The 16,240-nt window shown below is 34.8% G+C and overlaps 1 protein-coding gene across 1 annotated transcript in view; it reads right to left on the minus strand.

Annotated features, from left to right (window-relative positions):
• SEMA3C (semaphorin 3C) overlaps positions 1-16,240 on the minus strand; it is a 182,808-nt gene that overhangs the window by 15,898 nt on the left and 150,670 nt on the right. The window contains exons 13-15 of the mRNA XM_045052314.1: positions 9,013-9,101; positions 5,562-5,603; positions 2,264-2,421 (exon numbers count right to left, since the gene is read on the minus strand). Of these exons, the coding sequence (XP_044908249.1) occupies positions 2,264-2,421; positions 5,562-5,603; positions 9,013-9,101 (289 nt within the window). The remainder of the gene's footprint in view (positions 1-2,263; positions 2,422-5,561; positions 5,604-9,012; positions 9,102-16,240) is intronic.

Genomic DNA, 16,240 nt, shown 5'->3' on the forward strand with positions numbered 1-16,240 from the left:
CTCAAAAAAAAATAAACGTTAAAAAAAAATTTAAAAAGTATTGGTTTAAAGAAAGAGTGTTCTCTTCACATTTCATGCCTTTAAATACAAAAGTCTTTCAAATTTTCCATCCCAGGCCATGCCTGTGTACTCCAAATTCATATTATATGAGATTGAACATCTCATAGGCACTGCTAACATCATCTTTCTCTCCACATACCTGCTCCTTCCATAGTCTTCTCTTTCTCAGGAAACTACAACTGCATATGCTCAGTTCTGAGGACTTGGTTCATTCTTCAGTCCTCTCTTTCTCTAACATCCTACATATAATACATCAGCAGATGCTGTGAGCTCTATCCAGAATCAGACCACTTTGCCACCTCCACCTCTATCATCCCTGTGCGAGCCACCATTCTATCTTACCTGGATCCTCACGGTGCCCTAACTGCCTTGCAGCTTCTGTCTCCTCTCTCCCCATCCACTTCCAATCCCAGGGCTATAATCCAGCCAAACCCAACCAGATGATCTTTTCAAACCAAAAGTCAAAATAATATCATTCATGTGCTCAAAAGCCCTCAGTAGCTTTCCGTTTCACTCTAAACAAAAGCCTTCAATAACTTACTAAGTCCTAAGTCATTGTGCATTCTGGCCTCGTTTCTTCCTACCCTTCCTTTTTCTCATTCCACCACAGCCCCATTAGTTTCAGTGCTGTCTCTTGAACAATCTCGGTGCACTCCAGCTTTAAGGATATGTGGTTCCTCTCCCTGGAATGCTATTCTCCCAGATAATGCCTTTGTGCCATTCCTCCTCACGTAAGTCCATCTTCAAACATCACACCTTCAGTGGGACCATCCACTTAATATTGCAACTCCCTGCTTCCCACATCCTCTGTCTCCCTTCTTTGCCCTTTTAAAATTCATAGACCTAAAAAAACAATTAAAAATTTAAAAAAATCATGGACCTTATCATTATTTGATACACTAGAGGGCTTCCTTATTTATTTATTTTCTGTCTTCCCCCTCTAGAATTGATTATCCCTCAAGGCAGGAATTTTCATCTTTTTATTGTTCTTGTTTTTCACGTTGTATGCCTAACTCTAGAACATTGCCTGGCAAATAACTGTACCATGATACAAATTTGTTGAACTAATAGGTAAAAGTATCAGTACAATCTTGACAGGCAGAATACTTCTGTCTTCAAGGGCCTATATATATAACAGAGAGTAAAGAAGCTATAAAACACCTTCACCCCAATGATTTTACTTGAAAATCATTAGTGCTTAAGGCTGGTCCTATTTGCTCTCTCCTGCTGACCCTAATTTTGTTAGGTTTTGGCCTTGCCACCCATCATGACACACATCAAGAGATGACTGAAAATAGCTATGACCTTGGCTGACCCTAAATTATGCATATTCTTTGTTCTATAATCAGTGTCATTACTGGTGGTCCCTTCCAACTTAGTGCAAGTTGGTTCAGAGTTTCCTATCTGAGCTTTTGCTTGGATAAATGGCACTTAGCCTCACATTGCCTAACTCTGTCAATCTGACCAGCATCCATGCACTTAACCCCTCTAAGAGGTAAACAGCTCTTAGAAACAGCTCTTAGAAAGCAATTCAGGGTAACCATGTTGGAGCAATGTTCCTGTTGCCAAAACTAAGAAAACGTTTGATTATAGAAATATTAAGTGCCACAGGAAACCCTAGGAAGGTGGAGTTTAATCATATACTGAAGCACATAAAAACTCAGGTAATGCAAAAATGTTACATGCTGTTTGAACTTTTTGATGGTCCACAGGATTGTGTAGCTACAGGAGCTTTAAGAGGAGAAATAAATTTTTCCAGAGAGATTTTTAAATACAGAGAACAAACTGAGGGTTGATGGGTCGGGGGGTGTGGAGAGGAGAAAATGGGTGATGGGTATTGATTGAGGAGGGCATGTCTTGGGATGAGTACTGGGTGTTATATGTAAGCGATGAATCATGGGAAGCTACCCTGAAGCTAACAGCACACTGTATACACTGTATGTTAGCTAACTCGACAATAAATTATATTAAAAATAAAATAAAATAAAAACCAAAAAACCCCACAAAAAGCCAAAGGACTGTATCCTCACATATCTGTGAAAATCTCAAGTTATAAAGCATAGGCATTTACTTCATTCATTGACTACACGTGATGCTGAACATAGCTACTATTTCTAACGCCATTGAAAAGAATACGTGTGGAGCATGACTCAGTTGTCTGAGAACATCGCTTTTGATTCTCAGCTGAATGTTTGGGACTCACCGCTTCCCAGTTGGGTAGAATCTTGAGCAAGAATGGCCATCCCAGGCACAGTAAGGGTCCCTGGCCAGGCAGCAGTCGGCACAGGCTGTACCATAGATGTGGCAGCGATGCAGAGACACTTGGGAAACCCCTTCATTGGAGCTCACATACAACTGTTGCTATTAGAGGAAAGATTATGATTTATTTCAGATGTGGACATTAAAGAGGACTTTTAGCAGGAACACGTTATAATATGTGTCTATACCAACTTAGATTCATTTTAAAATAGGCTAAAAATAAGAAGCGAAGTACAGAGGGTAGAAAGCCAAAATAAATAGAATTCTCCTATGTTAATATGCTTAGAACATTACCACTTTCCTGTTTAAAAAAAAAAAAAGCTCAGAGCCCTATGTAGAACGGTAATACATTTTAGACATTGGGATTTATTGTTCTCTCAGATGTGAGCTAATATATTGCAGATTTAAATTATGATGTTTGCTTTCTTTTTTGAGTGCACAGGCAGCTTTCTTTTTCTTCAAATATGGGAACCCATCACCTTGTAAATTTGAAAAAGTCAAGTCTAAAATAAAGGGTATTTTTAAGTTTAAGGAAAACAGTACACAGTATTAGATAAAATTAAAGAAAAACATGTTTCACATGCCTTTGAAAATAACATATTACTCATTAGAGGAATTTTAAATTATTTAGAAGAATATCAGCATTTATATTTAGATATGTCTTAACTTTTCTGTATGACCCAGTGATCTGCAGCACCCTAAGTCATAAATAAAGATTTCACTCTCCTTCATTTCTATGATGTCAAAAGCTTCTTATGATGCTGCTCCAATTCTTTTATCTATGCATAAATTAGTTCTCAGGAGTTGAAAGATTAAGTTTCTAACATATGTACATATATGCACATGTACACACACACACACAGAGACATCTATACATATTTCACATGTACAACTTAAAATTTAAAATTTAAATTAACAGAGGCACCACTGATCCACTATGTTCTGGAGCCACACTTCTGGGACTCAAATCCCAGTGCAACCACAAATACACTGTGAAACTTTTCTGAATCTCTGCTTCCTCTTTGATAAAACCGGATAATACAGTACCTATACCACACAGTTTTTTTAAAGAACTAAATGTAAGGGCTAACTCCATATAAAATCCTTAGAATAGTGTCTGACTCCTAATCTCTCAATGAATGTTAAATAACATAGTAGAATAAACTGCCAGTTAACTATCATCTTACACTTTTTAAATTCTAATTAACAATTTGAATAAAATCTCAGTGTACTGTTCAAGAAAAAATATTTTATTCAGATCAATTAATTTTTTAGAAATTGGGCTGAAAATGATTGATCCCTACTTGAGACAATCAAACTATAGGAAAACAATAGCATATTTTGACAATAAGAATTTCTCTAAGAACATTTCAAATAAGAATTTATTGAGTACAGATATAGTGAATACATCAGCTGCATCAAAATATTTTAAGGAAACTGGTTTATTTCAGGAAATAATATGGGTAGTTTTATTCTAGAAATTATCATTTGTATTAATCCAACTATTTTGTGATATATGGAATGCAAGAGTAAACTAGGGAATAAGGAAGCATAAAATAGAAAATAATATAATCTGAGCACTAGGGAAGGTACTAAATTCATGGTATTTAAATGTATATGAAATACCATCGATGATCTGTACTTCTTTCTCACTGAAAATTTAATGTAGTATTCAGTTGTGCAAATGAGTTCCCCAAAACTCAAATGATTACCATATCCTAAATCTAATGATTGAAAGAAACATTTTTAATTATCTGTAATATAAGATGTTGAAGACAGATGTAATACTCAGTCTCTCCTGTGTGCATACGTGTGTTGCATACTGCAATTTAACGGAATTTATTGTGAACTATGAGGTACCAGCTGAATTTCAAGTTGTATTGTAACTTGTATTACTGTAATTGTATACTGAACTACTCGGCCACACAAATGGCTCTGTGTCCTTTTTGAATTTTATTCTGACACATTCTCTTTTCATTAAGCTACTGTAAACAAAGGGCTTCCCTGCTGACTTCAAAGACAATTCTGACTTGGGATCAGCTCCCTAGGACATTGGGGAAAATGACGAATGGCTTCTTGTTACTTGGGAAAATGTTTGTTATGCACCACACAAACATTTTTACAGATGAGATCTTTAGCTCCATTGTACCCTATTTATTTTTCTTCATAAAACTGAGTCAAGTGAAAAGAGTACAAGACTGACTGTGGAATACTTCTTCATCTGTATCAGACCAAATAAGGTAAAGAACAGTAACGTTATGTCATCATTTCTGCTAACACTTAAAATCTTTATTCCATATTCCAAGAAAAATAGATCTCAGACTCTTTAAACAGTTACCAAGACCTGCTTTACTTTAGGCAATTTATATAAATTAACTCATTTGTGAGAAAAGCATTACCTTGTAGAGGCAGAAACTTGGGTCAGTGAAGTTTAATGATCTGTCCATAATTTATGGACAAGTTAGTATTCAAATGCATGTCAGTCCCACTCTGAAGCCTATTCCACTTTTGACTATATGACTCTGCCCCTTAGAACTTTCTTCAGAGAGAACACCTGTGCCTGGAGAAGTACGTGAGTCACACACGTAGGGATTGGGATAGGGCTTTTCCTTTTCATGGTCATTGTGCATTTGCATGTTCAGGCACGAATTAGAAGATTAAACATTCCCGACAATCACAGTCAAACATTTCTTCCTCTAAACCTGAATCCTTATATGGTTTAGATTTGAGACATTCAGATTTTTTAATGATATGTATAAACTCTAAAAACAAATAGCACTTCCTTAGAAATAAGCATAAAAGAATGCATTGCACATTTCAAACATGTGATAGCAGCAGTGACTCAAAAGAGGATTGATTACTCATTCCAAGCCCCTGAGAATGTCTGTGATGTTATAGTAGCCCAAACATTATGCCGAGTTCTTCCTACAAAAAGATTACTTTTATTTTGGTTGGCTTCACACACTGTAATATTTGAGAATATAGGATATACAAAATGTTGGAATATCTTGCTGTATATATTTATATGTTCTCCTCTGATGGGCTTTTATACAAAATAGACCTATTTTGTCTTCCATTAATGGCTTGTAAATGATGTACAAAAATTAAAGGTGATTCTGTGGTATCCTGTAAATAGTATTAGTTATTTTTCTAATACTAAAATTAATATTTTACAGAATATATTTTTCATCATACTAAAGGTTTATAACATGCAAATAAAATAAAAACGGGGTTGTTTTTACCTTTTTGGATGAAATTTTCAGTGTTGTTATAGGAGCATGATTCTGAAAATTAAAAAAAAAGGGGGGGTCAGCTGTTAAAATAATTCTTTAAAAATATTTACATTAAAATGTTCTATTTTCCGTTAAAACTCAAGAAATCATCATTTCTCTATATATGCATGTATACTTTCAAAGTTTAGCAACACTTGTCTATAAACTACATTTCCTTTGCTGGTGATAAAGATGGGTTGTGACACATATCTATGCTTAAACTAAAAAAAAAGTAGCAATTATAACACATGATCAACACGGTCATTAGAAAAGGAATAAAAATTTGAGAAATTTGAAAGAATTGAAAAAATTACATCTTGGAATATTGAACCCAATGAATAAAACTTAGGCTTGAATGGGGTGGGTAAGATGCTGTGGAATGGTACCCCATGTTATTCCTCCACAGCAGAAGCACTATCTGCATAAGATACTACCTTGCACCTGCCAGAGGTTGCTTTGGAAGGATGTATTAGAACGAATCATGCTTATTAATTCTTCTGTTGCAAACAAAGAAATATTGTTAGAAAATGTCCTCTTGATAAATGTGAATTAGTGAAAGTACCTAAGAATTTTCTGAAATAGTAATCCTTTTTGAAAGTCACTTTATTCATAAACTTTATTCTTAAACAAAATATACTTCCTTTCAAAATTAGACTTGCGATAACCTGATAAATATCTGTGAAGTTTCATTTGAATAGCTCCAGTGAGAGCAAGCACTCAAAGTTAACTGTACCTACAATTATTTCGTTTCTAGAGGTATGTGTTCTTACACATGTTCAAAAGAGAAAATGGTAATATATCTAAACATTCATTTGCCACAGGTTTTGATCATTGTTTAGAAACACACACACACACATACAAAACATATTGCAATTTATATAAGTTAAGTTTGAGGAAGTTGGATGTATTTTCAGGAAATATTCTGTACAGAGGATTAAAAGAAGAAATTATGGTTCTGCACTCTATAAAATAAACAAAGGGTCTGGTTTTTAAAAGTTACATTGTGTTTTCTGCAATATATCAGGGTGACACTTAGCTAAGGAGTTTGTTTCAGTTCAAATGCATTATTTCCTCACGTGCTAATCACAGTATATCATACACACCCAGTTATTTTTACCTCACATCAGAAAATATGACACAAATACCATGTTGAAGACAGAAAGTAACTTGTATTTGGTAACTGTGTCTTTGTTTAGCCATATCAATCACTGGCATAGGGTTCCATAAGAAAGCTCAACTTTTTTAGTCTTGACTGACTCTATTTTTCCACTGAGAGTTTATTCTTCATGATGATACACCAGCATAACTTATATAACAGACCATAAGTAGTTAGCACATGATCAGAATGACTCACATTTCTTTAAGAGCTTTCCATAACTTATATGTTTGGGTTTGCGTCAAACTCAGTTAAAGTTTTCTGCTTATTAAAAACTGATATTTCAGAATTAAAAATGAAGCTCTGCAATAATAATAATTTTTGCTATCTTCAGGAAAATTCCAGAATAAAGTACTTTGCTATTTTGGCCAAGCCAAGTTGTCCTTATTGAATCGAATGAGGAAAACATATTTTATCTATAATGCAATTTTGGTTAATCTAGTGAAACGATCAATTCTTTTATAAAGCAAGGCATAGAAAAAGCACTTGAAGGTACATAGTTAACATTTGGTAAGCACAACATTAATGCGCTAATTATGAAGAACCTTATGCCAAAGTGAGTCTAGCATTAAAAATTGTAAATTTAATAACATACTAGAAAAATTGCCAGAGTTCCTCAGATTTCATTTGATTATTTAAAAAAATGTTTTTCTTTAAATTTAAAATTTATTAGCATAACTCCAAAAAATGCATCTTGATCACTTACATGCTTATAAATTCAGTAATATATGTTCCCATATATTAATAAGTTAATATATTCTGAGTCTGCTCAACTAAGCAAAGCAACTTAACTGACCCAGCAATAGCCTGCTCATGGGAGTCCTACAGTGCTAATTGTACTGTTAAAGGCTGACTCTGGGGGCGCCTGGGTGGCTCAGTCGGTTGAGCGTCCGACTTCAGCTCAGGTAATGATCTCACGGTCCGTGAGTTCGAGCCCCGCATCGGGCTCTGTGCTGACAGCTCAGAGCCTGGAGCCTGCTTCGGATTCTGTGTCTCCCTCTCTCTGACCCTCCCCCGTTCATGCTCTGTCTCTCTCTGTCTCAAAAATAAATAAATATTAAAAAAAAAAAAAATAAAGGCTGACTCTAGTCTTTTGATATCCATGGGCTTTTTTTTTTTTTTTCTCCCTTAATTGATTAATTTGGAAATAGTAGTCTGCAATAGGATTGATTCCATGGTAAAGTATCTTCGTAGTCCTAACAGATCCTCTGGCTGTGTTTTATCCATTTTCCCAAGTATTTATCAGATAAACCACTCCAACTTCAATGACTTTCATCTTAAGAAAGGAAGGGTGTGCAGAACACCACAAATCTGCTCTCCGGGATCACAGATACATAAAGAACAGGCACCAGGGGGCGCCTGGGTGGCGCAGTCGGTTAAGCGTCCGACTTCAGCCAGGTCACGATCTCGCGGTCCGTGAGTTCGAGCCCCGCGTCGGGCTCTGGGCTGATGGCCCGGAGCCTGGAGCCTGTTTCCGATTCTGTGTCTCCCTCTCTCTCTGCCCCTCCCCCGTTCACGCTCTGTCTCTCTCTGTCCCAAAAATAAATAAACGTTGAAAAAAAAAATTTAAAAAAAAAAAAAAAAAAAAAGAACAGGCACCTTTTTCTGAGCAGGTTATGTCTTTCAGGAATGAACTTCCTTCTGTGTGCCTTTTTATTGTTGTTGAATACTGTTTTTCTTTCTTCCTTTTTTTTTAAAGCCCACATTTAAGAACAAAGAGAACAATAATGAAATCTCAAGTTCAGCAGAACATGAGTTTTGAGTGGTAAAGAGACAACATTTGTTTTATGTAACCAGAGTGACATCTGAATTGAAAGCAATAAAACAAGAGAAAGCAAAGTAGTTTTTCTTAAAATTCCTGGATAAAAAATTATGAGAAAGTTTATCTAACAATCAATAATGTAAAGCATTTAAGTTTCAGCGGCTTGTGAAGCAAATGATAAAAGCCCTTTCACGGCAAATCTTTTAGACCTTGACCACAAAAGCCCATTTATAAAAATAATGATGACCAAAATTCTTGGAGTCGTGATAATCGCTGAAAAAAACTAATCTTTTAATGTTAAGATAACTTCAAATGTATAAAAAAAAACACTTCAGTAAAATATTTGCTCTATATTTCTCACTTTATCTAGCGTTTCCTACCCTCAAAAATTTATGACATTTATTTGATCTTTTATCAAGTATTTTTTCCTCCCAAGTGGCCCTAAGATGAAATAATTCCATCCATCACGAATGTTCCGAGATTAACAAAAGAGATGTTCAAACCTTAAAGACTTCTAACTCCTCCAGAATGAGCTCACCCCTGGAAGAGCTATTAGCAGGAAGAACCACCACCTTCTGCACAGTGCCTCGATCTGAATCAAAGAAAAAAGAAAAAAAAAAAACCTCAATGCGATGTAGGAAAGAAAGACATTTAAACACAAACCCACTGGCTTAGAATTTAGAATATTATTTATGTAATTAATTAGTCATCAAGAAAACACCATGTATATTCAACTATTACCATTTGCCACATTCTAATTTTATTCCAAATTTCATGTTTATTTTATTTTATATTTTTTCAAGCTTCGTATGTTTAAATTGAGGTAATATATAATTCAGACTGAACTAATAAGAACATCTTATATTTTGTACCTATTTGGTACAGTCAGAACTATGAGAGAAGAGAATGTCTGAATGTCTTATAAAGTCAAAAGTTTCTGTTTCTGAACCAAGTGTGTATTCTTTAAATATTAATACATTATTGTAAGTTTGGCCCTTAAGAATATTAGTTAAACCTCCAAACCAACGTTATAAAGACACTCCCAGGTTTTCATTAACACTGATACATAATGATTTGATTATCTGAGAAAAAAGATGAATTCACAAATGAATTTTTATAATTGTACTATAAGCACTAGCACTAGAAATTTACATTTGATCTGTGGCCACGAGAGATTTCAGACACAATAAAATGTTTAACTCGCAATTCAAAATAATTTTCAAAGCAGAAACATAAATGTGTTATCATCTCAGATGTGGACACCTATTTACAGAATAATTCTACTGTTTTCACACACATATACACACATCTGAGAGAATTTTTTGGATATTCTTAAAATTCAGGGGAAAATATGAAATTAGATGGTCCAAATAAACTGAAGCAAAAAAAAAAAATTACTCATATTTCCAATGAGATTGCCCCAATCTCATTTATTTGTCACTCAATAAATTGTCACTCATTTTATTTGAGTTACACCCAAATAAATGTAATACATACAGAAAATGTTATTTATGCCAATATTCTTAGTTAAATAATTTCATATGTCACATAAGCATTTTATAGACATATAATTTTGCCACTCTACCAATCACATACATTTTAGGTTTAAAAGAAATTAGTTGAGATTCGGCAACGTGGGGTTAAAGCAAATTTGTGAATGAATGATATAGTAAAAATGTATTTCCTCACCAAAATATTACAATATTACAATACAATACAAAATATTACAATATTACAATAATTAATGAGCTGTATCATAAGCATCAAGTCATTAGTTTTAAGTATGAACATGTAACTGTGGGTGTATAATTTGTAAAGATATATTATGGTCAACAGATACTGGAATATTTAAAAATTCTGTTGAAAAATGTCAGTAAGAGTTCATTAAATTGAGTTGTACAGGACTTTAATCATTTAGTGATGAATCCCATAATTCCCAAATCTCACATCTCAAAGTGGTCTGTATTCCACAGGCAAGAGTATCTCTGACATAAAAGATCACATTTCACATTGATAGTTTCTATCTTATCAACCTAAATTGAAAGATTCAAAATAATTCTTACTTTTTTAAAAGTAATCTCTACACCAACGTGGGGCTCAAACTCATGACCCCAAGATCAAGAGTCAAATGCTCTACTGACTAAGCCAGCCAGGTGCCCCTCAAACAATTCTTAGTAAAAAATAAACTCTACTTTAAAATGTTACCAACTAAGGGGCGCCTGGGTGGCTCAGTGGGTTGAGTGACTGACTTTGGCTCAGGCCATGATCTCACGGTTTGTGAGTTTGAGCCCTGCGTCGGGCTCTGTACTGATAGCTCAGAGCCTGGAGCCTGCTTCTGATTCTGTGTCTCCCTATCTCTCTCTGCCCCTCCCCCACTCATGCTCTGTCTCAGAAGTAAATAAAGATTTAAAAAAATTTAAATAAAATGTTACCAACTAAAAAATTAAAACCTATTAATTATAATAAAAATGTTTGTACAGAAGAACAAGACCTAGAGATTTTGCCAGACCAATCCCTGTGCGCTGTGAGGATACAAAGTATGAGCACCTGACTTTAGAAGTTCCAAACTCTAAATTTGATACCAATTGGTACTATTTTCTTGGAAGATCGGTAAATGTGTGTATAAATTTGAAGTGAAAAACATTGGGTGATGCTGTGCAGAGACAGGTCACAATTAAAATGGATGAGTATGGTTGCAGGTGTTCCCCAATTTCTATTAACAATTCATCACCAAGAGCCTTGGAAACTTCTAAGGGAATAGGATGTACCAAAAACCCTAAAATAAAAACTTTGAAATTGTAACAGCTAGGTCAGGATTTGTGTAGTATTGTGTGTGAGCACGTGTATGTGCGTGTATGAAGAATGAGAGTGTAAAACCATCTTTGTTTTAAATCATGTTATCATTGGCATTATATTTTCTTTTCTTTTCTTTTTTTTTAAAGAGGTCACAACAGAGGTTTATGGTTCCTTGCTGCAGCTTGTAGCCATTCTTCATGACAGCAATGACCTCTTTCTTGAGCAGAGACAGAGCAGAAACTGTGTAACCATACTCTCAAATAAAACTTCATGAAAAAGAATCTTGATTACAGGGATTCCCAAAGATAAAACTATCAGCTCTGAAAAGAATTAAGTATTCTCAAATGAGACAACTGGCTCCTGTTTTTAACGTAATGTTTTAACTTACTATGTGAGCCATATTTCACACAAATCATCATTACTTTTGAAAGAATCCACAACAAATACGCACTTTATTCATGCTATTTATAAAATATTACCCAAAGAGCGGCTATAAAAATGGTTTAATAAAAAGATAAAGCAATACATGCTTTTGACTCCTTTGCAATAAAAGCTAGAGCATCACTTTTATTTATTGCTTGTCTTTCTATTTTAGTTATTTTTTTGTTGTGCTGGTAATGATGAGTAGATTCCCTTTTATTTTAAGGCCATTAAGATAAAAATATATTTTTCTAACAAATAAAACTGACTGTCAACTTGTCTGAAATTCTTGCAAAAAAATAAGCAAATTCAAAAATTGGTAACATTTGTATTTGAAAATCAAGTTCAAACAAAATCATAGAAATGCAAGATCCCCAAGGAGAAACACATATTTATTGGATGCCCACTATGTGTCTGGCTCTATGATAAAAATATATTATTTAATTCTGACATTGAAGAAATAAATATCCATTTTAGTTCCTTTACTTTTCCACCTTTAGGCATGTACTGGTACTTATGAGCTAGTATTTCTGCAGCGTTCTTCATTACACTGGTTCAACTTTCATCAGTACATCACAAATGAATATATCGGTTCTTACTAGAATTCCATATATTAAAGTTTTATATTCATAAATTAGAATAGTCATTCAAATGTGTGGATTCAAATATGAATAGAATAGCTTTAAATCTTTGTGGTGTTATTAATCATCATTATTAATTTAGGTTTCATGAGACCTTAAAGTTATGTAATTTGGGAAGCCTTCTTTTAAAATAATATAAAAATACAAAAAGAGTTGTTTGTGTCTTCCCCCAAACAATTACAAAGAGGAACTCTAAATTTTATACTAAGTCCACCTCTAATAATTAGTTTAGCTTTCTAAAAAAAAAAAAAAGAAAAGAAAATTGTCCATAAAATTGGACAATGCATTCCTTACATTGAAGAATCTCTATCTAATGAAATCTAATCTATAATATCTTATCAGTAGAATTTTATTGTCCAAGATCATCTTTCACAAGTCAGCAAAAGGTTGAAAATTTTCTTCTTCAGTTAAATCTACTGCTCTGTTTCTTTTATTGATTGGCCTTTATTCTACGGCTACCAAGAATGCATTCAATCTCTTTTTTACATCCCTCCACATTTATCTTTATAATTTCTTCTTCTGGTCTAAGCATGAGCACTCACTTCTGGTATACTTATCCAAATTCAAATCCAAATCTTATTGCTTGTCTTTCTCTGGGCACTGTGCGATTGGCATTATCCTATTTAAAATGTGGTGCTCAGAATTTTACCTGATTATGTAGTTATTTTACCAAATGCCACACCTCACAGAAACTGGACTATTTAAAAGACACAGCAGGAGGGACACCTGGATGACTCAGTCAGTTAAGCATCTGACTCTTGATTTTTGAAGGTCATGATCTCACAGATCATGTGGTGGAGCCCCACATGGGGCTCTGTGCTGACAGCACTGAGCCTGCCTAGGATTGTGTCTCCCCCTCTCTCTGCCTCTCCCCTGTTCATGCTCTCTCTCTCAAAATAAACATTAAATGCACACACACACACACGTGCACACACACACACACACACACACACAGTTCTAGTAGTTGATCAACAACTTAGGTGATTGGTCAGGATCTCTAGTACTTGCGGCCAGGGGAAAAAATAATCCTAACTCTACACTATTTACAAGGTTCTACTCTGGATATCTTTACATTTCTGCCTTCATTACAAACTGCCTGATTCCCACCGTCTCTAGTTCAGATTCTGAAGACATACGTCTAATTTGGTCCAATTTAATCTCGACTAAGGCACAACATATACTAGTATTTAGAGACCAATCAGTTGTCAACGCTTAAGTATCCTTTCATTCAGTTTTGACACCAGAGAAGAGCCAATACACAGGTAATTGCCAATGGCTACTCCCTAAGTAGACCCATGTTAATGGGATAGTTACTCTCAAAATGCAGTCATGGTAGATGTCTATAGCTTTTTTTTCAAGACATACAAATCCTTCAGTTTCCCATATAGAAAACACTTTTGAGGTCAATAACTAAGTTGACTTGGGTTATCCGCCACCCATTTGCACTCACTGATTTAACACAAAATTACTGAGTGCCTTCAGCGTGTCAGGCGCCATATCCAGTATGGATGCAAAAATAAATAGGCAGAGCACTCAAGAGTTTATGGTCTAGAATTTATGGTTTTTTAAGTAGTAAGTGTGTTCCCATTAAAATGTTAGTCATTGAAAGATACACATTCCAGAATATCCATAAAACTTCCAATTACTTATGTCTACATAAAGCCATCTCTGTACCTTTTAGTTTGAAGATGATAATATAGTTATCAAATGTCGCTTTCTGAGGGTAGTGAGAATGGCATTCCTTGAATATACTCAAAACATAAATCCTTTCTATTGTTTTATAGAATTTGAGGTATTGCTTTTATTTCCTTGGGGTAAGCTCCATACCTATCATACATTTACAGTGAAGCCGAGTATACTTTTTCCCTTAAGCCTCAGTTTGCTTGTGTGTAAATATAAATAATAATTATACCTTTGTAATGGATATCTAAGGCCTACCCTCAATCACTTCCCTTTCTTTTGATAATAACACCCTGAAACATCTTTTGAAAACACGTCTCTCATTCTCAATCTATACAGTTAAGGAATGGTGTGTGTATCTCTCGTCCAGCTCCAGGGAGATGCCATGACTTAGGCCTGTCCAATAAGAGTATTCCTTTACCCTGGTGATTCATGAAGGAGTGGGCACAGAAACAAGTCAGGGCCCAGCCTTCCCTGGGAATTAGAGATTTGTGAACCTCCTTCTTTGTGAGATCAGGGCTATTAAAGACTTGTAAATCTGGAGGAGCAGGGCCATCCTTCTGACCACATGCAGGGACTCCATGTGAGAACGAACAATACGGAGGAAAGTAGAATTGAAAGAGGGTGAGATAAATTCCTGAAAACATCATTTAAGCACAAATTCAGTTATGTCTGAGGTTGCCTTCTGCACTTCTCAGTTGAACATACACACGCACACAGACACAAACACACATACAACACACTAATATGTTAAACTAGATTAAGAAAGATATAAGGTCACTTTCAGTTAAAAGAGTTCTGACTAATAAAAACTAAATGAATAATACATGGAAATTGCTTAGCATGATGTCTGCTACATAGTATGCCCTCAATAAGTACAAGTTATTTTTTATTTATAGTTCAATCACTTACTAAATTTTTGACATTATTGGAGTCAACATTTTTTTTCTAAGCCCCAATTTTCTCATCTGTGAGATACAGATAATAGTCATACCTTGAATATATTGAAGCATTGTGATGTGAATCAAGCAGGACAAGTTTTATAAGTGATTTGCATGATATAAACCTATATACAAAGATAACATAGTAGACTCACCAATCCACATTAGTAATTTTAATTTTCTTTTGTTTCACTGAATCCTTAAAGAAAATTCCCCAGAAAAGCTTCTTTCCTGCTATATATACATTTTATACCATCTAGGATTTTTTTTTCTTTCTAATACAAGGAATCATAGCAATATTATTCCTAAACCTTTCCACTATCTGCAGACAAAAGAACAGCTTGCATTTATAGCATAGTAAACGTTGGCTGTCTCAAACAAGTGATCAAACATAGCTCCTCACCCAGCAGGTCATTTGAATAGTCCTTTGTCTATCTATCAGCAGAGTCTCATTTAAAATATAATCCTGAGGGTGTTTCACTGGAAATGGCCGTGCCAAACTGTCTGCTTGCCACTGGTCACCTGGGGATCTGGGAGAACACTGCCTCCTTAATTAGATCTAGTCAGACCCCTTCCCCCAATTGCTAATCTGTCAAAATAATCTAGTCAGGGCTGGCTTCCTGGCTGTAAGACCTGTTCAGTCCCTCAAAGTCTTGCAGTCAGAGACCTTTACTTGGTTTAATGCTTTGCTGTCACCTCCTTGAACTTCTTAATAATTTTAAACAAGTGACTCTGATTCTTCAATTTACACCAGGCTCCGCAAATTATGTAGCCAATCTGATTCTAGGTTTTGGTAATTAATGTACCTGCTAAGGAGTGGCCTTATTCAATTTAGTTAAGAAACACACAAATTCCGAAGACATATACTCAAGACTTTCTTCTTTTTCCTCTATATTCACCGTGGTGCCTCTAGATGTCGGCCCAAGCAGCCCTACATATGATTTCAGAGCCAATTATTGCAAGTAAATCAGTGGTAGTATTTACTATTAAAATTAGTATTGTAAAAGATAAAATCAGTATATTTGTTAAATGGCAATTCTTCCTTTATCATAATTTTTGAAGCATTTGTTTATTAAAATAAAGAAACAACTGAAGCTCCCCCAAACCTGCAATAACTTGTGTGACAAATGAAAGCTTTATATATAAATGAGGGCAAATGACTAGACATCCTACCTTGTAAGTTTCTATAATTAGATCTTACCAGTTGGTTGATTTCTTTCATGTTAGTTGGAATATGAATTCAAAATAGATTT

This window comes from Felis catus, chromosome A2 (genome assembly GCF_018350175.1).
Source record: "Felis catus isolate Fca126 chromosome A2, F.catus_Fca126_mat1.0, whole genome shotgun sequence".
Taxonomy (NCBI): Eukaryota; Metazoa; Chordata; class Mammalia; order Carnivora; family Felidae; genus Felis; species Felis catus.